The sequence below is a fragment of the Oncorhynchus keta genome, chromosome 9 (assembly GCF_023373465.1).
Source record: "Oncorhynchus keta strain PuntledgeMale-10-30-2019 chromosome 9, Oket_V2, whole genome shotgun sequence".
Classification (NCBI taxonomy): domain Eukaryota; kingdom Metazoa; phylum Chordata; class Actinopteri; order Salmoniformes; family Salmonidae; genus Oncorhynchus; species Oncorhynchus keta.
Window position 1 is genome coordinate 16,079,942 of NC_068429.1, and position 26,244 is coordinate 16,106,185.

The window sequence follows — 26,244 nt, forward strand, 5'->3', positions numbered from 1 at the left end:
ACTTACTCTGTAATTGTTTACATAGTGAGCTGTTCTGGACTGATGTAAAACTATATATTGTCAAGAAAATGCATACAACCATTGAAATATCTAAGTTTGACATATTATTTTACTACACTGATTCCACAATTGAATGTCAGTATGTGATAAATCTCTTTATTTTATTAGGAAAACACAAATCAAAATGTATGTAGAAAAAGTCCCTTTAATTTTTTTTTTATTCTGATTTGAAAAACGATTTAGAATCATTAAAACGTATACAAAAAATGTATTCACTACATGTCTATTTTTTTCACTTTTTTTTTATTTTTAAATTTCACCTTTATTTAACCAGGTAGGCTAGTTGAGAACAAGTTCTCATTTACAACTGCGACCTAGCCAAGATAAAAGAAAGCAGTGCCACACAAACAACACAGAGTTACACATGGAATAACAAACATATAGTCAATAATACAGTAGAAGAAGTCTATATACAGTGTGTGCAAATGAGGTAAGATAAGGGAGGTAAGGCAATGAATAGGCCATAGTGGCTAAATAATTACAATATAGCAATTAAACACTGGAGTGATACATGTGCAAAAGATGAGTGTGCAAGTAGAGATACTGGGGAGCAAAGGAGCTAAATAAATCAAGTAAATTTGATATGATATAATGTGGATTTGTATTATTCTTATGTTTTTGTCTTCCATATTTCTTTGTGTAATTCCTCTGTTTTTCGTGTTTTTTACGTGTTACTGTTAAATAAAAAATATACAACATTTAAAAAATGCCGCTCTAATCTTAAGGGGCGTTTCTTTAAAATACGTGGTGGCACGACTGGCCAATGACAGACCCTGATGTTAAATACAGGCGAAGATGTTCCGATTTCAGAACGATTTAGAGCACAGTTGAAAAGTTAATACGCGGACTATAATGGACTAATTAGACAAATTAAAGCAGTAATTTTCAATGCGTGAGATAAAACGTGTGTCTCCCGGCCAATGCTTGAGAGTTGGCAGCTCGGGGGAAGGCTAGGGCTACAGTAACATAACCTATACGGAGGCTATGATATCTCAAGTAGTGGCACTCATAAAAATAGCTTTACACTGAATTCTGATGACAGGACAACCTGAGCATAAAAGGTAGGCAAGATCTATCATTGATACCTAGCTAAGTTGTTTTCAGCCGATTTACAGTAATGTCAACGCCATCACTTTTATTTTATATTCCGTGAACTGATGGAGATGAAATGGTTGAACTTGGTTTGTAGTTTCATTCTAAGAGAGCAAGGGGGATTTACTTGAAAGACGTGTAGCCAAGCAACGTTACTGTTAGGGGCTCTCATTTCACTCTAATGGATTGATTTCATATCGAGGTAAATCGCGTGCATAAGAGTTTGCACTCGACTCAAAGTCCTGATATTACCAGCTAATATGTTTGACATGCCTTAATAGTGAGAAAAAACCATGGCGGTTAGTCAACCTAAAAGGGAAACTGAAAACCGGTTTGAACATTGCACGCCCGACGTTAGTTGTGGGGAAGTGGGCATGGTTTCTAACCCAGGGGCCTCTGAAAACCCGCCAAGGGCTGACAACTATCTCAAGTTTTTGTGACACAAGAGAGGAGTTGCAACATTTATCCAATAACCCCCCTCCCCCATAAAGTTATGAGTTTATTAAAAAGTAATATCGACGTCATTTTTAATTACGTAGACTAAGAAGCAAAATTCAGTTTAATGTCAAAATAATAATTATTCCAGATCATTTTCCATCAATGGATTTCGATTTGACTTGTTTTGACAGCTATGATTAAGTAAAAGGCCCTAGGAATTGTGGTATATGGCTTTTAAATCCATTTGCCAGCTCCAGGTAGGCTACACAAGTGGCACAAATTTATTTGCAATGACTCCAGTGATATCGATATTTATATCGATATTTCAATATATTTATTGTATCAAATTGTAGGTTACAGTAGCCTGCCATGGCATAGAAATTAATAGCCTACTTGATGGCCAATATATGCAAATGTAGCCTATTATTCTCCACATTTAATGTAATTTTCAATGTGGACTTTTTCCCATAACACAAGCACGCGAGGGAGTTCCATAACTTCAATTTCAAATTTCTACTCGCGATGCGCTCTAGACCTTAGAACTGAGTATAAGTAAAACCCTTTCCTTGACACTGTTATCCATGAGAAAAGTCGAAATTAGAATGCAGTTCACTTCAAACCACCTCAGAGAGAATTTATCTAACGAGCTGTAGTGCGCCTAAAGTCGTTTTCCAATGCTTTGTCACCGTTATCAGTTCTAGCGCGTTAATGTTTTATGACCATTCTAAATAGACTACCTACAACTGGTAAAAAGTTGTCACGACGTGCGTGCTGCTCTGCGACACAGCTACCTACCTCTGCTGTAGCACTCGTTCAACCAGTGCTCTCAACGCACACACACCCCTCCGGCCCTCATCCTCTCCACCATTCAATTCAAATGGCTTTATTTAAAGCAACTGAAAATGTAATAAACAAAATTGAAATAAACAATATAAAATTAACAGTAAACATTACAACCACGAGTTTCAAAGGAATAGATATATTTCAAATGTCATATTATGGCATTCACTCACCTACTTGTTCACTCACAGCCTGTTCAATTCCTGATAAGCAGCAGTAGGTCATGGTGATATATATTACTATTGTAGCTGGAAATGGCAGAAAAAAATGGATATCTACATAGGCGTACAGAGGCCCATTATCAGCAACCATCGCTCCTGTGTTTCAATGGCACATTGTGTTAACTAATCCAAGTTGAGCATTTTCAAAGGCTAATTGATCATTAGAAAACCCTTTTGCAATTATGTTAGCACAGCTGAAAAATGTTGGGCTGATTTTAAAAAAGCAATAAAACTGGCCTTTAGACTAGTTGGGTATCTGGAGCATCAACATTAGTGGGTTCGATTACAGGCTCAAAATGGACAGAAACAAATAACTTTCTTCTGAAACTCGTCAGACTATTCTTGTTCTGAGAAATGAAGGCTATTCCATGGGATAAATTGCCAAGAAACTGAAGATCTCATACAACGCTTTGTACTATTCCCTTCACATAACAACGCAAACTGGCTCTAACCAGAATAGAAAGTGAGCAAGAGATATGAGCAAGAGGACAAGTACTGAGCAAGAGGACAAGTACATTAGTGTCTAGTTTGAGAAACAGACGCCTCACAAGTCCTCAACTGGCAGCTTCATTAAATAGTACCGGCAAAACTCCGGTCTCAATGTCAAAAGTGAAGAGGCGACTCCGGGATGCTGGCCTTCTAGGCATTCTTTTAAAGGTCAATACTCAAAACTTGATTACTTGGTTTGAAGTTGCTTAGAGATTATTTGGACATGAAATTCAGAGTATGCAACCTGGGGGACATTGAATTAAATTGTGTTTTGGTTAGAAAATGCTAATGTTAATGGTTGGTGGCAGTGTCAATAAACTTTGATCAGTGCGGAGAACAAATTTGCCTGACCAGTCTGAAGTGTCTCCACTCCAATCATGAGGGGGGATTCTTTACAAACGTGCATCCAATCGCCTTAGTCCGAGACCCTTACTAAACCAAACTCCAATCTGCAGCGGGAACAAAATGAGGATCTCTCCCGGGTGATGCCACAGTTAAAATGCTTGTGATGTACAACTGCAAATCAAATTTGATTGGTCACATACACATGGTTAATAGATGTTAATGCGAGTGTAGCAAAATGTTTGTGCTTCTAGTTCCGACCATGCAGTCGGAACATATTTGCAAACAACAGCTGGTGCACGAAATCTAAGGAAGTCTCTAGATTTTGCTCGCCTGAAGTAGAGTATATTGTAATAAACTGCAGGCCACACTACTTGCCTAGAGAGTTCTCAGCTATACTTTTCGTGGCTGTTTATTTTCCACCACAGACAGATGCTGGCACTAAGACCGCTGAGACTTCAATATTCCAAGGTAAGAGGTTTTAGGTTGTAGTTAATATAGTATTTATAGGACTATTTCTCTCTATACCATTTGTATTTCATATACATTTGACTATTGGATGTTCTTATAGGCACTATAGTATTGCCAGTGTAACAGTATAGCTTCCGTCCCTCTCCTCGTCCCTAACTTGGCTCGAACCAGGAACACATTGACAACAGCCACACTCGAAGCAGCGTTACCCATGCAGAGCAAGGGGAACAACCACTCCAAGTCTCAGAGCGAGTGACGTTTGAAACGCTATTAGTGCGCACCCCACTAACTAGCTAGCCATTTCACATCGGTTACACCAGCCATTAGGCTAATAGGCTTGAAGTCATAAACAGCGCTGTGCATGCGAAGAGCTGCTGGCAAAACGCACAAAAGTGCTGTTAGAATGAATGCTTACGAGCCTGCTGCTGCCTACCATCACTCAGTCAGACTGCTCTATCAAATCATAGACTTAATTATAACATAATAACACACAGAAATACGAGCCTTTGGCATTAATATGGTCAAACTATCATTTTGAAAACAAAACTTTATTATTTCAGTGAAATACGGGACCGTTCGGTATTTTATCTAAAGGGTGGCATCCCTAAGTCTAAATATTCTTGTTACATTACACAACCTTCAATGTTATGTCATAATTATGTACAATTCGGGCAAATTAGTTCGCAATGAGCCAGGCGGCCCAAACTGTTGCATATACCCTGACTCTGCGTGCAATGAACGCAAAAAACACTAGTAATATCATCAACCATGTGTAGTTATAACTAGTGATTATGATTGATTGTTTTTTATAAGATAAGTTTAATGCAAACTAGCAACTTACCATGGCTTACTGCATTTGCATAACAGGCAGTCTCCTCGTGGAGTGCAACGAGAGGCAGGTGGTTATAGCGTTGGACTAGTTAACTGTAAGGTTGCAAGATTGGTTCCCCCGAGCTGACAAGGTTAAACTCTGTCGTTCTGCCCCTGAACAAGGCAGTTAACCCACTCTCCCTAGGCCGTCATTGAAAATAAGGATGTGTTTATAACTGACTTGCCTAGTTAAATAAAGGCATAAAAAATATTTCAAAAATCGGCCCCCAAAAATACCCATTTTCGATTGTTATGAAAATTTGATTTCGACCCTAATTAATCGGCCATTCCGATTAATCAGTCGACCTCTAATACATACAATGTCTCTATTCTCTCAAGGCTTAAATATCCTTCTGTCTCCCCGTCATCTACACTGATTGAAGTGGTTTTAACAGGTGACATCAATACGGATTCATAGGTTTCACCTGGATTCACCTGGTCAGACAATGTCATGGAAGAGTAGGTCTTCTTAACCTTTTGGGGATAGGGGGCAGCATTTTCACTTTTGGATGAATAGCGTGCCCAGAGTGAACTGCCTCTTACTCTGTCCCAGATGCTAATATATGCATATTATTATTAGTATTGGATAGAAAACACTCTGAAGTTTCTAAAACTGTTTGAATGATCTCTGTGAGTATAACAGAACTCATATGGCAGGCAAAAACCTGAGAAAAAAATCCAACCAGGAAGTGGGAAATCTGAGGTTTGTAGTTTTTCAACTCAGCCCCCATTGAAGATACAGTGGGATATTGGTTATGTTTCACTTCCCAAGGCTTCCACTAGATGTCAACAGTATTTAGAACCTATTTTGAGGATTCTACTCTTAAGGGGCTCATAAGAGCTCTTTGAGTGAGTGGTCTGGCAGAGTGCCACAGCCTCAGTCTGGCGCGCTCACGTGAAAGGTAGCTACGTTCCACTTAATTTGCATAGACAAAGGAATTGTCCGGTTGGAACATTAATGAAGTTGTATGTTAAAAACATCCTAAAGATTGATTCCATACTTAGTTTGGCATGTTTCTACGGGCTGTAACGGAACTTTTTGAACTTTTCGTCCAACGTTTGGCGCGACCTGAACACGCTTTTGGATTTGTTTACCAAATACCCTAACAAAAGAAGATATTTGGACATAACTGATGGACATTATTGAACAAATCAAACATTTATAGTGGAACTGGGATTCCTGGGAGTGCATTGATGAAGATCATCAAAGGTAAGTGAATATTTAAAATGCTATTTCTGAGTAATGTTGACTACCCAATATGGCGGGTATCTTTTTGGCAGCTTTGTTGTCTAAAGGCTGTACTCAGATTATTGCATGGTTTGCTTTCTCCGAAATCTGACACAGCGGTTGCATTAAGGAGAAGTTTATCTAAAGTTCCATGTATAATAGTTGTATCTTTATCAATGTTTATTATGAGTATTTCTGTAAATTGATGTGGCTCTCTGCACAATCACTGCATGCTTTAGAACTACTGAACGTAACGCGCCAATGTAAACTCTGATTTTTTTATATAAATATGAACTTTATCAAACAAAACATACATGTATTGTGTAACATGAAGTCCTATGAGTGTCATCTGTTGAAGATCATCAAAGGTTAGTGATTCATTTTATCTCTATTTCTGCTTTTTGTGACTACTCTCTGGCTGGGAAAATGGCTGTGTTTATCTGTGGCTTGGTGGTGACCTAACATAATCGTTTGTGGTGCTTTCGCTGTAAATCCTTTTTAAAATTAGACACTGCGGCTGGATTAACAAGGATTTTTTTTAAATGGTGTAAAATACTTGTATGCTTGAGGAATTTTAATGTAGCTTCATAATATTATGTCTGACACTGTATTTTACAGGTACGAAGGCAGACAAAGTTTACAGATATGAAGCTGTAAGGGAACCCACAACATGGCAAGCACACAGCAGTCTGCTTTTGAGTATGTCCAAAATGGCAGAGCTCTTCTTGAGGGTCACCTCCAGAAACCCTCCTTGGTCGTTGATGAGTTGCGAAAGAATAACATCTTCAGCGAAAAACAAGTTAGAGAAATTAAATCCCATAAAAAGAGGTCTGTCAAAACCAGAAAGATGCTGGACATGATTATCAAGAAAGGGGAATATGCCAGTTATGAACTGTTAAAAATATTGTACAACACAAGGAACCAAACCTTACCAAAAACAAACCCTACCCAGAATCAACCTCGCCACCCAGATTTACATCAATGGATCAGCTGCTTTTCGTTTACAGATGACCCAGATTTACAGAGTGGCCTCGTCTCTGGTACGTAACGTGGTCCAGCTGCTAGTATACGACAATAGAGTTGAGATTACAGGGTAGGTTAGCATGTCTTGGGGTATGATCTTTGACCCTCTAACTTTCACACATCATTATTCACGATTAATTCAGGATTATCCATAGTCATGGTAGCATCCACATTAATGTAGAAGTGTTTAGAAACATTCTATTCTTATTTACAATAAGTGATTCCAAAATGACACAATACATAGTTTACCATTCATTTCATTCAAATAATCTGAAACACAACCAAAACAAACTGCAAATGCATCCAACAAGTTTGTAGCATCACAAGGTTGAAGTAGTCATTGTATGGAAAATGTAAGGAAATGTTTTCTCATTATTCTTGTCTGTTTTCTCTCCAGAATCAGGGCCTTGTGAGAGGTACAAAAGGCAGCTGCGAACAAAAGCTGTTGAGTTTCTTCACGCAAAATGGGACCAGCACATGCATTTCCTCAAAGACAAGGCAAAATGCAAACCCTTTACTTACATTCCTGTCGTTTTGGACACCGACTCGAGTGAGCTGTCCAAAACTAAAAGCAAGTACAAAAAAGCACGCTCTAAGAAACTTAAGACTTACATTCCAAGAGACAAGGGAAAACTGTCCCCTGGTCACTTACTGGAAAGCAGTGAGAAAAAGATTCTACTTGTTGGTAAACCTGGCATTGGAAAGACAACTGTTGTCCAGCAAGTTTTAAATATCTGGGCAGAGAATGAGAATCCTCAAGAGAGTTACATGTTCTACTTTGATGAGCCTTCGATGAGATCAATGTCTCACTCTTCACAGCCCTCATCCTTGAGGTCTCTGCTGTTTGAAAGATACCTTAAGCCAGAGGAAGGCACAGAGGATGTGGTGCTGTGTGATATTCAAAATAATTCAGAAAATGTTATCTTTGTGTTTGATGGGATCATGGATGTGATTGGCAACCCCGTGCTAAATAACATTTTGGCAAAAGAACTTCTGTGTGATGCCAAGATTCTGACCACGTGCAGACCAGAGGCAGAAGACTGCGATTTTTTATCTGACTGGCCGTCTTACAGAGTGGAGGTCCAAGGATTCAACAATGAGTCCATCCATGCTTACTTAAAGTGGATGTTAGGCACTGAGGATGACTATGTTTGTAGTGTTGCGAGCAACGATGCACTATTCAGTCTATGCCATGTCCCAATGTACGCTTTCATAGTGACTGCTTGTATTTCATTTAGTCCCTGTGAGGCTAAAAACCACCCATGCACCATAACAGAAATGTATGTGCGGATCTTTCGTCATTGCATGAAAAGACATGGTGACCAAAATGTTGAGTATCTGGATAAGTACATTCATGACAATATGGGGAACATCAAGGTTCTAGCTATAAACTCTTTCCAAGCATTACTTGCGAAAACCGTAAACTTGACAGAAATGGATTGCAAGGACAACAGTGTTCAACATGCGTTCTTGACGTCCAGTTCAGCAAAGGAATCGTCAACTGGCCATTCGTTTGCTTTTCTCCACAACACGATGCAGGAGTTTTGGGCTGCTCTTTTTCTGTTGATGACACCTGGAAACATCACCTCCGTCCTTCAACAGTGTCAGACAGAAGAAGGAAAGTACTTGAAGTACATTGTGTCCTTCCTCTGTGGACTCTTGTCCAGTGACATTGCTGAATTGATTAACTGTGTAGTGCCAGAGGACCAGATAAGGGAAATATCTTACATATACCTTGAGAAAGTCATAGACACCTTCCTCGGGCCTGCAATACTACAGCGACATGATGAGTCCCATACCTTCCTCGGGCCTGCAATACTACAGGGACATGATGAGTCCCATACCTTCCTCGGGCCTGCAATACTACAGGGACATGATGAGTCCCATACCGACTTGGATGCTGATCTCCTCTTCGTTTGCCAGTGCTTGTATGAGCACCAGTCACCCGAAGCCTGTTCACTCCTTCTACAAAAAGTGGAGTATGAGCTTGATCTCAGTGGACAATATCTCGATCCTCAACAGTGCTGTGCTGTGTCATATGTGATCAACCAGTCCACAAACAAGAATGTCTGTCTGTACCTGATTGACTGCACTTTCTCTGATCCAGGATTGAGGCTGATTCTGGGCTCTTTGAAAAATCTTCAATGTCTCAGGTGAGTCTGTCAGTGATCGTTTCCACTATGCTTGTAGCTTTGGAAGTGCTCTCAGCTCTGGCTGGAAGAGTTTAGACAGTATATTCACACTAATTGGTAAGATATTGTATCAATACTTTAACAGATTCTGAAAGTATCACATTGACATGGTACATAACATGGTTTGAACACTATCATCTTGCCTTTAGATAATTACAGTAACATAACTTGTGTTAATAGATTGGATCCCACTACACGATGTCAGGTGTGGAAAGCTGCTCTTCACTCAGGGAACCCGAGTGACTCTGAAGGCTTGCTAAGACTGTGTGAATATGAAATTCACTTAAGGGTCATGGAGAAACAGGACCAAAAGGTATGGGAGAGAGTGGGAGAGGTCCTGAAGCACAAGAGACCAGAGAAGGTCAAACTCTGTCTACATTTGGTTGACAACTCACTGCATGCAGCTAATTCCTTGGGAAAGAGCATATTTGACCATTTGCCAAACGTTGAGGCTATCAGGTGGGTACATTAAATGTACTGGAGGGTCATTATGTAGGTTGTTTATTATGTAGCTGAGCTCAAACATCATTATGATAACTGTATAACCATTGTATAAAACCATTATTTTAGGTTTGTTGAACCTGTTGATCTGAGACGATCATTAGTGGCATGGACAATGGAGGTGAGGTCATTCCAGCAGGATATCTTGCTGCACGGGGCTCTGTACCAGATGGAGACAGGACTGAAACGGGTAGAGGACCTGCAAGCAGTGCTTTGTCTGGCTAGCACATATTCTTTAGAGGAACAGAGCAAATTCATTTTGAGTTTGTACCAACATATAGGAAAATATGAGAATGATGAAGGTGTAGCAGTTCTACCAACATTGCAGCCAGTTTTCAAGTCATTTCCTGCAGTCTGGTACATACACTTTGCTGATACGAAGGCCTCTGTCCTCCTTGATGTGATGAAACTCCAAAACGTGAAGAAACCAGTGGAGCTGTGGTGGTCAAATGATGAATGTGACATGAGCCTCATTCATTGTTTGCCTTATATTTCACAGCTAAGGCAAGTTATGTTTTGTTATTTGTCTGATTGAAACCCATTTTGTTTATGCGATTTACAGGGTAACACTTTTCATTGTCTATAGCTTTAGCATAAAGGTCCTAATGGAGTGTGGTCATTAAAAAAAGTTCTCTATGAACAGGTTCAATGACTGCATTCTGATCCAGTATGATGACACTAAAGGAACCATTGAAGGCCTTTTGAAACTATTCTGTTTTGCAAAGCAGCGTCAGCTTGAGACAGGAGAGGAGACACTGAGGATGCTGTCGACGGTATGCAGCTACTCAAACTTCCCTTTTGCGAGTGATAACAAAGACGAACAGAGTGATTTTCTGCTAGATTTATACTCCTCTGCAAAGTCGTTTGAACTTGAATTGGAGGGCCAAATTCTCCCATCATTGTTGACAGTCTTTCAGTCAGCTCAGCCTGCAGCCTGGGTCCTTGACCTCGGTACAGACAAGGCCCCCATCCTACTTGAGGTGCTGAAACTCCAAACAGAGAAGAAACCAGTTAGACTGAAGGGCTGGCTAGAAACTGATAAAAGCAAAATAGAGAGTTTTCTTCGGTGCGTACCATATATTTCACAACTGAGGTAGGTCGATGGTCAGTCCCTTTCAAACACATACAGTAGGTGATAATAGTTGTTCCACCCTTTCATGGCCTAACACATTGTTTTCTGGCAGGATTATTCCTCAAGATGAGAGTGATACAGAGGTGAAGATGCCTACACTGACTTCTGAGCAACTAAAGAGATTCTTCCTTTTGCACCTGCTTGATCATGGAGATCTGGACAACACTGAGACAGGACAGAGCTCTGTTGAGGAACTGTTGTCAGTTCTTGGGTTTGCTCATTCAGACGACTCTCCAGAAAGGTGCTTGTTTCTGTTAGATCTGTTCTCACATGGGAAAGACTATGAGACTCAAACAGGCAGAAAAGTTTGTCACGCATTACTTCCTGTTTATCGGTCAGCCCCTGCAGTCTGGTCCATAGACCTCTCGGAGAGAAAGGGCTCTCTAAGCTGTGATGACCAGTTCCAGCTGTCTCTGTGGGGTGCACTCCCTGTCGGCTCAGAATGGGATGCACAGCTAGCCTCCTCACTCCTCCAGGCCCTAGACTACACCATCACATTGTCAGGGTGGTTGCCCACTGTAACCTGCAAGGCAGTAGGTGCAGTCCTAGGCCAATCTGCCCCTGGAGAAAAACTCAACGTCAGTCTCATCCCAGATAGTATCTCATTCCAAGGAGCTGCATTACTCTTCAAACAAGTGAAAGAGTTTCACAAACTTAAGTATGATTTTGATAGTGGTATTTTAATGTAGAATGGTGGGGGTAAAAAAAAGCATTTTGATCATGATTTGCAGAATAAGTCCTCTTTTTTTTGTATTGACTTCCAGGGTAAACGAAATGTCAACAGCAAAGCTGGCCAGATTGGCAAGGTCAATGACATGCCGAAGACCAATGGTCGTTGAGGAGCTGACTCTTGTCTTGTCTAGGCCAATTCCAAAAGAAGGGGTGCAGTGTAGAGTGCTCAGTGGTTTAGCTTTACTCCTTAGAGTTTGGACTGTAAGGATCTTAAATCTGATAGACTGTCCAATCCAGGGTTTCCTTCTCACTACCTTGTTGTGTCATCAGGGTCCACTCACTATCAGGCAAGTTTCTAGATCTTCTTCACACTTGAAAAAAGATGGACTTTTGTTTTGTGAGGTGTGCTATTGTTTTGAAAGATGGATTTGTGTATGTTTCCATGACAGACTGAGTAAGGAGACTCGGCAGCAGCTGGCTGTTGTGGTGTATGAGGCTCAGGATGAGGAACTGACCAAATGCTTTCTGGAAAAGTCGGGTAGTGATCTGTCTAACTGTACACTGGACTGGGATGTGCTTCACTACCTGCTGAAGACCACCACACAACCCATCACCATCAACCCCAGGAGGAGCAGAATCAGAGACCAATACATACCTTATCTCCTCCCTTTGCTGAAGAATGTTCACTTTCAAAGGTCTGGGTGACACAAGATATTGATTTCTAGTTCATATTGAATATGTTGCATGATTCCAACAATTAAAATGTTGTTTTCCTGTTATAGTAATTATATCACTTGGTACCGTATTCCTTTGTGTCTGCAGGACAAGCTCCCACTTTGAGAGGACAGCTCTGAGAGAAATACATGAGCAACGTGCTGGTCACTTGGTGAACAGTTTAGTGAAGTCATCAGATGACTGGATCGACCTGAACAACCTGGTTTTGAACCATGATGACTGTGAAGCGCTTCGTTTTGCCCTGCACTACAGTGACGGTGTCAAACTCAACTTGTTGTTGACCATCCTTCCAAAGGAGGAAATGGAGAGCATTCTGACTCTTCTACACAGAGTCTCTGAGCTCAGGTCACTGTCCAATTGTCTATCAGCATCCCTTACCTTGAATGTGACTTTTACTTGATTGAAGTTTGTGTTTTTGGGTAGGAGCGACGTGAACAGACTACCTGGTCGCACACCCATTTGCATTATATTATGTTTTTTTGTGTTCCTTTAATTTATATGAAATGTTACAAATGGTCCTGTGGTGTTGGAATAGCGGTCTTACAGTTTCATACGTCTTGGCGGCATTTGATGCTAATTTTAGCTAGCAGGTTAGCTTAACATCACTATCAGCGCCATGAGACAAATCCCTGCCGGCCAAGCCCTCCCTAACCCGGAAGACGCTGGGCCAATTGTGCGTCGCCCCATGGACCTCCCGGTCGCGGCCGGCTGCGACGGAGCCTGGGCTCGAACCCAGAGTCTCTGGTGGCACAGTGCCTTAGAGCACTGCACCACCCGGGAGGCCCTGCTAGCAGGTTAGCTTAACATGGTTAGGGTTAGCTAACATGCTTGTAAAACGCTATGGTTGTGGTTAGCTAAAGTTCCTAATTAGCTAAGATGCTAAAGTTGTCCCCAACGCAATTCAAACATGCAACTTTCGTTTCTGTCTGAAGTAACCAGACCATTTGCAACATATCATAGGTATTGGCTGTAACCCCCACCAAAAAAAATTGTATTATCCTTTGTGTAGTCGGAGAGACCAAGCTGTAGTAGAATACTGTTCCAATGTACTTGTCCACCAATTTCTGCTTACCTTGCAGGGTCGAAAGGAAACTATTGCTGGAGCTGCTCCATACCTGTGCAGGATTGAGAAGGAGAAGAGGAGTGGCACCTGCACTCCTGACACTGCTGCATCACAAACTGGACCTCTCCTGCTCCTCTGCCATGGACCTGTTTGGGCAGGAGAAGACTGTTTTGAGCCTCAGTTTTGGAGACTGTAGGGTAATCTCCGCGGCCATCCAGGAAGCTGATGGTGACACAGAGCTGATCCTACACGACTGCCATGTTGAGGATGAAGGAATAGAGGAGCTGTTTCATGTTTTGCACAGGATTCATATGAGGTGAGATGCCTGTCTTAAGAAAGATTCCTTGTTTTAACATTTGTCTGACTACTTATAATGTCCTCTCCTGAATCCAACGTTTACTCCTGCAGTAAAATGGCAATTGCACACAACCATTCTGTGATCTTGTGAATTTTACATTTGAACATCCAGTAGGCTAATGACATTGTTTGACTTTGTCGTGGAATTTTCCTCTATTTACCAAATCATGAGAGCAAACCACACACAAGTCAGAGTTAGTTATCACAAAGTCCATCTTTAATTATATGAGCTCTATCACAACCCTGTGACTCTCAGATCAATTCAGTGTCTATCAATGAATTCTCTGAGAGTCCCTCACACATTGTTCCTGAGATCCTTTATAGCAAAGACACACACAGCCAGGCAGCATAGGCATAAATTATCATTCAGCTTTGTCTCCTAAACTATGCTCTCTTCTCAAACTCAGAACCATAAACAAATCCTCCATATCAACAGGCATATATGAAATCCATCCTATCTTGACAAGATCAGAGACACACTGACTGGCACACAGACATTGTGGAGCCAAGAGATACACGCTTGACCTCTCACCTCTCTCCGGCCCAAGCAACTTAGTCTTGACATAGAACAGATACTGCAACCCCGCCACAGTATTATACAAAAATAACATTCTGATGAGAAGTAACTTACAAACATATGATGAATATAAAACATCTTACCTATGTTACCAACCAATTCTGATTATTCCCCAACAACTTTGTTACACAATAGCTTTGGAAAACCTCTTCTGCTGCAACTCCTGCACTTGATATTTGTGGAAGATTGCGACAGGTCAGTGAGGCTTGCTTCATTACTCTCCAGAGCCCTAGAAAAGAAGGTGGACCTCAGTCATAGCCCTTTAAACTCGAGGGCCTGTTCAACACTTGCCTTGGTTCTAGAACACTCGGAAGGGCTTTCCGAGCTGGACCTCAGTGACTGCCACCTCACTGACACACAACTGGACGTGCTGCTCCCACATCTGCACAAAGTTCAAGTCCTGAAGTAAGGACAATATCAAGTGGAATGTCCATTGAACAGCAATAACTATTGCAGATTGCACTTTTAAGACCGTAAAACTACATTATGTTCTCTCTTTCAGTCTTTGCAATAATGAAATCACCGACAAAGGTGCTGTGAAACTTAACCTATACATGATCGGCAATAGCTTCACAGAAACTGTATGGTGAGTAAAACATTCTTGCTTGTTGTTGTAACATAGCAGCATTAGCTAGATAGTTAGCAACTATTAAAAAGTTGGATAGCTAGCCTGCTAACGTAACTGTTAGCTAGCTAGCTAACTTAGCATTATAGCTAGGTAGCATAGAAACCACAACAACCAAACTCTCCGAATGGCTCGGGAGGAAGGCAGAGTCATAGACAACGGTTCAGTACCGAAGTGCATCTTAATCATTTTTTGGGATGTTGATGTTTCTGTCAGAACATTCCCAGAGTGGCCCGACACTCCTCCATAGCTGATACTAAGTGATCATTTACACTTTCAGGTTGGGCTGTTTGTTTTGGATCGCTTTTGAAACCTCTGAAAATGTCCAGAGAAAGGAAATATGCAATTTGTTGACAACATAGTAGACTTATTTATTAACCTTTATGTAAATAGGGAGTCACGTTGAGAACTATTTTACAAGAGTCCTGTTTATGTATATAAATAAAACACAACAGCCCTACATACTCATTACAAATAAAACACACTATAATAAAACACATAATACACAAGATTAAACATATTTAAGAAAAGCAATCATATTCTGTAACATAAGTCTCCAATCAAAGGGGCAAAATAACTAAAAGCAGATTTTCCCAATTCTGTGGAGACCAAAGGATTTCCAGAGTTATCCATCCCTGAGACCGGGTTTGCTCATTTATACGTCTCAATGAAGTAATGTACAGAGGAAGTTTCTGCAAGACTGCTATGTAAGTAAATAAGAGTGCAGCTCTCTTCTTACAAACAGAGGTCCATCCCACATGTTTGTAAAGAATACAATTGTAATGAATTTCCTCCTCTTCTTCCGAAGAGGAGAGGCGAAACGGATCAGAGGACCAATACGCGGCGTGGTAATTGTCCATGGTTCTTTTTAATACGTTAAGGTACACATGAACAACTCACTACAAAAAAACAAGAAATGTGAAAACTCAAAACAGTCCTATCTGGTGCAAAGACAGAGACAGGAACAATCACCCACAAACACATAGTGAAACCCAGGCTACCTAAGTATGATTCTCAATCAAAGACAACTAATGACACCTGCCTCTGATTGAGAACTATACTAGGCCGAAACATAGAAATACCCAAAACATAGAAAAACAAACATAGACTGCCCACCCAACTCACGCCCTGACCATACTAACTAAATACAAAACACAGGAAATAAAGGTCAGAACGTGACAACAATGACTAGTCCTAAAACCATCTCCAGTGATAAAACGTATTGCTGAATGGAATACTGAGTCCAATGTCATCCTAGTCTATTACAGGGAGAAGCGTTGTTTGAACAATCTTCCTTCTATTTTCAGAATTGAAGCAGGATTTATTTCTATATAAAAAAACAATCGTCGATCTCCGCTCCTTTGTCAAGTTTTCAATGCGTGTTTCAATAGACAACTTGTCATCAATCCAGATACCCAAGTACTTATAGTGAGAACCCTGCTCCATTTGGAGTGCAAATATGCAAGTCCTTAAGGTCAACATTAGGAGACCTAGAGAACAGCATAAACTTGGTTTAATTTGCATTTAACACAAATGTAAGATCAGTAAGTGATTTTTGGAATGAGTCAATCATACTGAATGTCACGAATGGCCTGCTGCACTAAAGAGGCACAGGGATAAATAACTGTAATCTGCGTAAAGGTGAATGTTACAGGTGTTAACAGTATTTCCAATGTAATTTATACACAATGTGAACAACAATGACCCCAAAGTCGAACACTGGGGTACCCCTTTAAGCACTTCAAGAAATGTGGATTTAACCCAGTCTATCATAATAGCGAGGGAGGCTGTCACTAAGATAATTGAAATCACAAACGGGCATCAGTGCCAAGGTATAACACAGACAACTTACTCAATAAGATAGAATGATCGAAGTAGCACAATTCATTTTAGCATCCAAAGCATTGACAGTATCATTTACAACGGATGTGGTTACAGTAATAGTACTGTGCCCTGATCTAAATCCTGATTGATGTACATTCAAAAAAAGAACAAAGTTGCAACCTTGATATGAAAACCTTGATATGGGACGATAGTTGTCAAGATCACAACAAGCCCTTATGCAATGGCAGCACATAAGTTGATTTCCACACTTGAGGAATATTTCCTCAATAATGTTAAATTAAAGATGTGGGTTATTGAGCCCACAATGAGGGACGCTGTACACTTGAGCAGACCCTTTAGCCAAATGGTCGGCCCCTGTAGATTTATTTCATGTCGAATGCCAACAACCCATCAAGGACTTCATTGTCTGAATTGCTGAAAGGAAAAACCCTGACCGACATTTTCAAAATGATTCAGTAAAATTCCCCCATCAACATCCAGTACATTGTCATACTGAGTAGGTTTTTGAATTCTGTCAGAGCCTGCAGAAATAAAATGTTGATTTAAATTAATTAACGCTACCAGTTATCAGTAATAGGGCCAGACTCTACATTCATTTGTAAGGGAAGAGTAGAAATACCACACTTTAATGATTTCAGTTTTCTAGAATTTATATGGATTTCCAGTACATGTACAGTCAGCTAGAGTGTTAATATAATAATAGCATCTCTATTGCGTATGAATTCAGATAATTCAGGTGTGAACCAAAGGCTCGATCTATTTTGAACTCTCCGTTTTTTAAAACGGGCATGCTTATCTGAAATGTTGTTAAAAACAGTAATAAATTGATTTAGAGCCAATTCAGAATGGATCCACATTCACAAATGCGAGTGAATAAAAAAGTTATTTTCAACTCTGTTTTTCTGTTTGCAGCGGGCCTTTTCATAGGGAATGGTCAGAGACACTCTCATATTGTAACATCATCAAACGTTTGACAATAAAGGAGCTAACATTGCATCCATTCTAAAAGTTGGTTGAATTCTCTAAATCTATGGCTCTGCCTGCCTCCACAACTGTCACAATGTAGAATCATTCCTCTCCACAGGCTCTCCAGCAACATGATTACTGAGTTTGACATCTTATTGGCGGACAACCGCTACAAACTGTGGCCAGGTCATGTGGAGCCTGGGTGGCACGATCAGCGCGTTACTTCCCTGGGATCTACCGCTGTGACAAATGAGACCTCTAAAGTATTTTCAATAGTAGAGTTATTGATTTAAATTGAACAGCACAAGCTGTGTTTTCACAAAATGATTTTGGTGTAAAATAGTCCATATGACATGTTTCTCAATTATTGCCCGTGATGTGATTGCCATATAAATAACTTTTTTCAATGGATTTTTTCACTTAGACATAATGTGTTTTGCATATGCTAACCTCACTGTTGTCTTCCACTTGTGTAGAAAAAACCCCTCATTGAAGAATTTGATCCTGACAAAACACTAACAGACAAGATTACCTACAGGTAACTACTTTGGGTTTAATGATCCATTACAGCTATGTTTTTAGGCTTTGCGTATTCATGTTTTATTTCCAATCACAGCCCAAACATTGCTGAAGCAAGCCTATGTTCGGGATCAAATTTATTGGAGGTAGTGAGTTAGTGCATTTGAAATTGTCTGTCTGGTTGTATGCTGGAGGACTTCTTAGTCATGTTTGCAGTCAAAACTGAATGAATCATGCCACAAGACTGGCAGTTTCTAAATCAAGTGTTAACTCCCATGCATCCAGGACTTGCTGCAGTGCAAATCAAACACACTTCTGAAAGCATTATCTGGAAACCCACTCTTTGCAATTGCTTAAATACCAGCCTATGTTTTACCCCTGTTTACTAATCAATGGCCGTGGTCTGGGAGCTAGAATTGGATTTATGTATACCCTGCCAATGCAGATACAAAAAAAGAGTAATGAGAGCAAACTTCAATACAGAAAACTTAGCAAACAAGGCATTTGTGGTAATTAAGTGCATGGAGGCTGCCATCTTAAGGCACGTCCCTCATTGGTTACTCTTAGACTTGCCCCACATCTATTTTATTCTCCCTCCATTTCATGGGGGTGGCAGGTAGCCTAGCGGTTAGAGCGTTGGGCCAGTAAAGATTGCTAGATCGAATCCCCGAGCTAACAATGTAAAACAATCTGTCATTCTGCCCCTGAACAAGGTAGTTGATCCACTGTTCCTAGGCTGTCATTGTAAATAAGAATTCGTTCTTAACTGACTTGTCTAGTTAGATAAGAATAAAATACATCATGGTGCTCCCCAGGTTCCAGTGTGGGTCTCGTGGCAGGTTTCAGTGCAGAGCTACAGGGCTGGTTTTTGGGATGAGGGGGGCAGGAATTGTGGAGTACAGTGTGGTCCACTGGGACAGGGATATCCTTGCAAACACCAGCTATGAGCCTGCAGGCCCCCTGTTTCAACTCAGGAGTCCAGAGGGACATATGTACCAACTACATCTACCTCACTGCGAGGTTAAGGGTGAGTGAATTGTTGTTGTCTTCACCAATCTGCATTGAAACACCACACATTATGAAAAATTGGTTTCATGCATTTCATCTCTCCCAGTGTCTGCAGCTGAGAACCTTCTTGTGGCCCACATATGCAGAAAGAACAGGGAGTTCTTAATACCCAAGGTGACACACTCACACGTGATTGTAAGCATTAGTGGGCTTTCAAATTATGGAAAAGCTCGTAAAAAACAATCCAACAGCAACCGTATCCAAGGACAGGTGCTACTGTTCCTTGAGCCTGAAGCAACTCCAGAAGAGCAACGGCTCTGGGTGTTCCTGCTGCCCCGAGACATGCCGCCAGACCAGGTACGTCCAAGTCCCTGAAAATGAACTTCTCCCTTTTCAAATATTTTGTCAACTTATGAATAACTGGTTAGTTACCTGGGTCTGGTTTCCCAAAATGATCTAAATAAAGGGAAATAAAAAAATATATATATATACTTCATATTCATCATCTCCAGCACCATCCCAACATCAACATACTGTATGTGAAAATGGAGTGTTTTGTATTAAAAAAAGAGAGAAAGATTGTGCTTCCAATGACGACATCAATCAATTAGTAGGAAATGCCTACTCACTTAGAGAGGGAGGGAGGTTTAGAGATGGAGGCCATCCGTATTCTCTGATACAGAGTAGAATTAATGGTTCCTTCTATCAAGGCAAGTTGCCCAGATTCCCAGGCAGCAAAACATCCCCAAACCATCACACTACCAGCACCACCATGCTTGACCTTTGACATGAGGTTCTGACTGTGGAATGCAGTGTTTGGTGTTCTCCAGGCATAATGGGATGTCGTCCAGAAAAGTGGGCTCCAGGCCATCCGTCTGAGCTGAAGCTGGGACTTGCAGCAAGAAAATGATCCAAAACACACAATCAAGTTGACATGAAAATGGCTAAAAAGCAACATATTTGAGGGCTTGAAATGACCTAGTCAAAGTCCAGACCTAATCCCAATGGAGATGTTGAGGCAGGACTTGAAACAAGCGGTTCATGCTTGAAAACCCACAAATGTGGTAGAGTTATAGAAGTTGTGCATGGAAGAGTGGGCCAGAATTCCTCCTCAGAGATGTGAGAGACTGATCAACAACTACATGAAGTGTTTAGTTGAAGTCAATGCAGCTAACGGTTACAATTTTAATCCATCTGGGTACAAACTGTCAACATCACACGATGCACACTGACGATTATTATACATATTTTTTGCAAATATTTACTTCATAAGCTTTTCATGGTAAGGTTGAACACTTGTTGTATTTGGCACGTGACAAACATTTTTTGGTCATTGGAAACACTTATCTTCCACAAGCTTTTTTACTACAAAACAAAAACGTGCATTTTTCACATACAGTGGCAAGAAAGAGTATGTGAACCCTTTGAAAATACCTGGATTTCTGCATAAATTGGTCATAAAATGTCATTTATTTATTGAACGCACTGTGTAAACATTCACAGTGCAGGGTGGGGAAAGTATGTGAACCCTTGGATTTAATAACTGTTTGACCCTCCTTTTGCAGCAATAACCAAATGTTTTCTGTAGTTGCGGATCAGACCTGCACAACAGTCAGGAGGAATTTTGGACCATTCCTCTTTACAAAACTGTTTCAGTTCAGCAATATTCTTGGGATGTCTGGTGTGAACTGTTCTCTTGAGGTCAAGCCACAGCATCTCATTCGGGTTGAGGTCAGGACTCTGACTGGGCCACTCCAGAAGGCATATTTTCTTCTGTTCTTCTGTTCTGTTTTGTTTTGGGTCGTTGTGCATCACCCAACTTCTGTTGAGCTTCAATTGGCAGACAGATAGCCTAACATTCTCCTGCAAAATGTCTTGATAAACTTGGGAATTCATTTTTCCGTCGATGATAGCAAGCTGTCCAGGCCCAGAGGTTGCAAAGCAGCCTCAAACCATGACGCTCCTGCCACCATAGTTTACAGTTGGGATGAGGTTTTGATGGTGTGCTGTGCCTTTTTTTTCTCCACACATAGTGTTGTGTGTTCCTTCCAAACAATTCGACTGTAGTTTCTTCTGTCCACAGAATATTTTGCCAGTAGCGTGGTGGAGCACTTTTGCAAACTTCAGACGTGCAGCAATGTTTTTTTTGGACAGCAGTGGCTTCTTCTGTGGTGTCCTCCCATGAACACTATCCTTGTTAGTCTTTTACGTATCGTAGACTCGTCAACAGAGATGTTAGCATCCTCCAGAGATTTCTGTAAGTCTTTAGCTGACACTAGGATTCTTCTTAACCTCATTGAGCATTATGCGCTGTGCTCTTGCAGTCATCTTTGCAGGACGGCCACTCCTAGGGAGAGTAGCAACAGTACTGAACTTTCTCATTTATAGACAATTTGTCTTACCGTGGACTGATGAACATCAAGGCTTTTAGAGATACTTTTGTAATCCTTTCCAGCTTGATGAAAGTCAACTATTCTTAATCTTTGTTCGAGGCATGGTTCACATCAGGCAATGCTTCTTGTGAATAGCAAAATCAAATTGTGTGAGTGTTTTTATAGGGCAAGGCAGCTCTAACCAACATCTCCAATCTTGCCTCATTGATTGGACTCCAGGTTAGCTGACTCCTGACTCCAATTAGCTTTTGGAGAAGTCATTAGCCTAGGGGTTCATATACTTTTTCAAACCTACACTGCGAATGTTTAAATGAAGTATTCAATTTAGATAAGGAAAAATACAATAATTTGCGTTATTAGTTTAAACACACTATGTTTGTCTATTGTTGTGACTTAGATAAAGATTTGATGACCAATTTATGCATAAATCCAGGTAATTCCAAAGAGTTCACATACTTTTTCTTGCCACTGTATGTTGGGGTGGTGCTGGAGATGAAGTTTCCCTTTACGGCTAAAGGGAACCTTTGTAGGAGCATCGTTATATCTCTGAGCTGTTTCCCGAAACCATCGTTACTAAAGTTGCACTTGAAAACACTTGTTATTTACAGACCGCCTCAGACCACTGGTAGAACAGCTAAGTGCATCGTTAGATGCTACCCCATGTTGCGCAACATTTCTATGGGCTATGCAATTGCATAAGAAAACAGAGTTTTGATTGCCTCTTAAAAAGAGGAGTATCCCATCAGCTTTCTATAGGCTAGGCCTACACTATTTATTTATTCATCAACTTTCCTAATATTAAGCACAATGCTTCACTTTACAACAGGAGTATAGCCTACCTGGCTAGCATGGAAATGAACCACGGGAAAAGCATCCTCCATTTGCTATTTGCTATTTTTTTCTTCTGTTTTTCCCCTGTTCCAAGACAGGTGCATGATAATGGACGGCCACTTTGGCCGCAAAAGGCATGGATTTTTAGTGGGCATTATGGCCACACAAGGCAGATGCCGGCGGGAAATTTGAGGGACTGATGCTTGTCAAGTGCTTGTCAAATTGTGAACGAGAGACTGATGAAGTGTGTGCAGTGTGCAACTTTTTTCAAATCATCATTTGATTCTATCTAGGAGCTGAGCCGTCATCAGTATTGTGGAATAATTATACATTGAAGGTAAGATTTGAATGGAGAAAGCTGATCCGAGAGTAGCGCTCCCTTTCTTTCGATCCTATCAGTATCGACAAATGCTCAAACGACGCACTTAGTGACCGTTCTCTCTACGTGGTGTTTTGGGAAACACGTGACATCTCCAGCCGTTACAGGAACGTTAAAATACTTGTGAGCTTAAGGTCCTTCACTAAAGGGAAACCGGGCCCAGATCCTTACAATTTATATTAATGTGTAACTCGACTTAAAGTTACGAGTCAGTGATGCACAAAGTAAACTGCAATATCGGGCCGATTTCCGCAACAACTAAGAATGTGAATCGCGAGGCTACACTTCTCTGCTGTTCTGGTCCTGCAGATATCGGGCGTCTTCCTCTGCCCATGCGTTGCTGATGCATGCCAGATCTTACGCCTGGATAGGTATTTTACGTATCAGCTAACCACATCATGTTATAGCAATCTGGTGCCCAATGGCACGGTCGGCGACATGGAACACAACCATTGGTTGATGCATGTAACATCTGAGCAGGGAAACACGACCATCATGTTGCAGCAGTGTAAAGTGCACATGGGATATTTTTTTCTACTTCAACGTATTGGATCAACCTCATCTGCAGAATCTGCAGTTCATCCTTATGCTCGTTGCAACATCATATCGCTGAGTCTGTTTAAATTGTAACATGAGGGAGAAAAAATAGAATAACTAAGCCTTGTGAATTCCAAACCAGCGCCTTGCCTCTTGCCCCTACCAACTCACTCGGAGTTCCCTCCATTTTCAAGTGTAGCTGACAAAACTAAGAGGGTGACTTCCAGAGTGGCAAGAGGATCCAATTACGGGTCTTAGCCCCTCCCACCCTCTCTAATGTTCACTCCTTCAGCATTTGGACACTTGTGCATATGATGGAGGCGCATGTGAACGTGCAAATCGAGGGGCGAGGGGGAAGATGAAAGGCCTGGTTTGGGATTCAGCATTTCTAAACCCTATTTTATCTGTCTGAGTCAAAATATTTTTCTCACAGGTGGAAAATCAGCACAAAGAGTTCACATTCATTAAGACCAGCTCATCCTGTATGCTGACACCCACAGCCAAATATAGTGTGACTTCTGACCTCAAACAAGGCTTTCTTGTTCAACCCAAAGTAAGTGGAACAGAAAACCAGAGACATCTTGCTCATAATGTCACATGTTATTCTGCCTTCCATTAGGACTAACCATTTGTACATCTCTCGATCTCTCCTTTTCCCTCACATGTTCCATCACTTACTCTTTCAGAAATACACTTTGCACATTGCACATTGCACATACCAACACGCCACCTTTGAGGTCTTCTTGAACCGTAGTATCACAGAACTCAAAATGAAAATTCTGGAGACAAAGCTAAAGACGAGGAAACGCTGGTGTCGCCGAGTGATTCTCAACACACCACGGGGTAATCGTTTCCTTCTTACCAACCAGTCAGACAGGATATTTGCTTTATCATACACACAGATTTAATTTTAAACCTGTACTGTTATCCTACATTACATTCAATCTGATAACATGGTTATCTCATCTGTCTGCTGCATTAAATCAATTCCTGGCCACACAGGTCTCACCATATCTCCTCCCCTACTTTCATCAGATAATGCTGCTAAGATAAAAAGATTCAATGAGCAGCAGTGGATAAAGAACCTGTGTGACATACTGAGAGAACTGTCAAAGGACGAAATTAAGAAGCTTAAGTCAATGATGAGGAATAAGGAACAAAAGCCAATCCCCAAGAGTGCTCTGGAGGGACGAAAAAGCCCTGAGGAGCTTGCAGAGCTGATGGTGGAGACCTGGGGAATGCATGACTCCATCAAGGCCACCAAAGAGTTCATGGAGAGACTGCCACGCAATGACGATCGAGTGACCTCCTTGCTGCAGCCATTCTTGTAGCATTTTGGCAAAGGGTGGGAGATGATGGAAGTGTGGTGGCTACCTGCAAAAAACTATGGGAGTATGCTTTTACAAGGTCCAAAACTCAGGGAAAATCAAATCCATTGAAATTGATATAATGAACAGAGCATTTAGAGAACAAATATATTGTATTGCAGTTATCTTTAATTTTGTAAACTTTTTGGGGAAAAAATCAAGTTCAGTTGAACAATATATTTTGAGTTTTTATGTATATTTCTATATTTTAAAACTTTTTTTTAATCACTGAAATATGTACAGTATGACCAACGACAACTTTGTAGTTCAATGTATATTTATATTTGTAAACTTTTTTTTCAACCATCAGAATAATATGTAAAGTATGACCAATTACTTTTTATACCTGTTTGAATCTTGGTGTTGTCTCATCCACACATTCGGATAAAACCATGAATCTAATCCATGGCCAATTATTGTTCTACCCTTTCACTGTCATAACGGTGCAAATCTTTGCCGCAAATCCTAAAACTAGTATGTATGATTATTGCTATCCTCATTTCATCAGGAAAGACAAAAATGCCAAAACCCTCATCATTAGTGTACTTGCTGTTATTCCCTCTTAATAGTCACAGTTTGCATCACATAGTAACCAATTCTTGATATTAACCAATCGCCTACACTGTTGTGCTTGTTTTTAATTTTTTTTATTAAATGTGCTTTTCTATGCAATAAAGATTAGGGTACAAACTGAGCAATGACCTACAATATTGGTAGGCCTAAACCTAATATTTTGTTGATTAAATACATTATTTAGATTGTAAATTGCATTATTGAACTCTTCTTATACAATAAACAGCAGTCAACAGACTGCACTAGCCCAATAGCAGCTAGCGAGCTGCAATCCTGATGAGCTTCTCCTGGCTAACGTCCCTGTCCCGAAGCAAGCACCAACTAGCCTGGAGCTAGCCTATGCTAGGCCTATCTCCCCGCAAGCTGAAGAGGTCCATCAGCCACTCCTTGGGCTACAATACATATTTTGCCTGGACCCCTTTTCTTGCCGATATGGAACCCCACCGATCCATCACGACTGGACTACCGACGTAAACCGCCCAAGGGGTGTCCCCTGATGCCCATCTGCTAGCCATCTAGAGCATACTGGACTGTTAGCTGAGGTAGTCCATCAGTCGCTTTCTTGGGCTACTATATCGATTTTGACAATTGGCCTGGACACTTTTACTACACAGACCCCTGCTGATCCATCACGACTGGTTTGCCGACGTAATCCGCACAAGGGTGCTACAACAGACTTCGTCCATCGTGACATCCCTCTAAAGCCCTTCTGCTAGCCTGCTAGCCCCGGCCTGGTAGCTGTCTGAATCGCCATGGCTCCAGCCCGTCCAGCTACTCATTGGACCCTATGATCACTCGGCTACGCATGCCTCTCCCTAATGTCAATATGCCTTGTCCATTCCTGTTTTGGTTCGTGATTATTGTCTTATTTCACTGTAGAGCCTCCAGCCCTGCTTAA

The 26,244-nt window shown here is 41.0% G+C and overlaps 1 protein-coding gene across 7 annotated transcripts; it reads left to right on the forward strand.

Moving 5' to 3' along the window:
* The first annotated feature begins 822 nt into the window (after nucleotides 1-822).
* LOC118387347 (uncharacterized) lies at nucleotides 823-25,538 on the forward strand. 7 transcript variants are annotated; one of them, XM_035775597.2, is made up of 21 exons: nucleotides 831-1,121; nucleotides 3,911-3,953; nucleotides 6,670-7,091; nucleotides 7,472-9,227; nucleotides 9,447-9,725; nucleotides 9,837-10,271; nucleotides 10,411-10,860; nucleotides 10,952-11,557; nucleotides 11,664-11,918; nucleotides 12,021-12,266; nucleotides 12,394-12,651; nucleotides 13,386-13,685; nucleotides 14,439-14,708; nucleotides 14,806-14,889; nucleotides 17,858-18,002; nucleotides 18,216-18,277; nucleotides 19,074-19,285; nucleotides 19,373-19,623; nucleotides 23,840-23,959; nucleotides 24,093-24,249; nucleotides 24,409-25,538. In XM_035775597.2, the coding sequence occupies exons 3-21, from the start codon at nucleotides 6,722-6,724 to the stop codon at nucleotides 24,735-24,737; spliced, it is 6,585 nt and encodes a 2,194-aa protein (XP_035631490.1). In that variant the 5' UTR covers nucleotides 831-1,121; nucleotides 3,911-3,953; nucleotides 6,670-6,721; the 3' UTR covers nucleotides 24,738-25,538. The 7 variants fall into 7 exon arrangements, with proteins under 7 accessions (XP_052381266.1, XP_035631490.1, XP_035631489.1 ...); XM_035775596.2 differs by lacking the exon at nucleotides 3,911-3,953; XM_035775599.2 differs by lacking the exon at nucleotides 3,911-3,953 and having other exon boundaries at nucleotides 14,529-14,708.
* The last annotated feature ends 706 nt before the right edge of the window (nucleotides 25,539-26,244 follow it).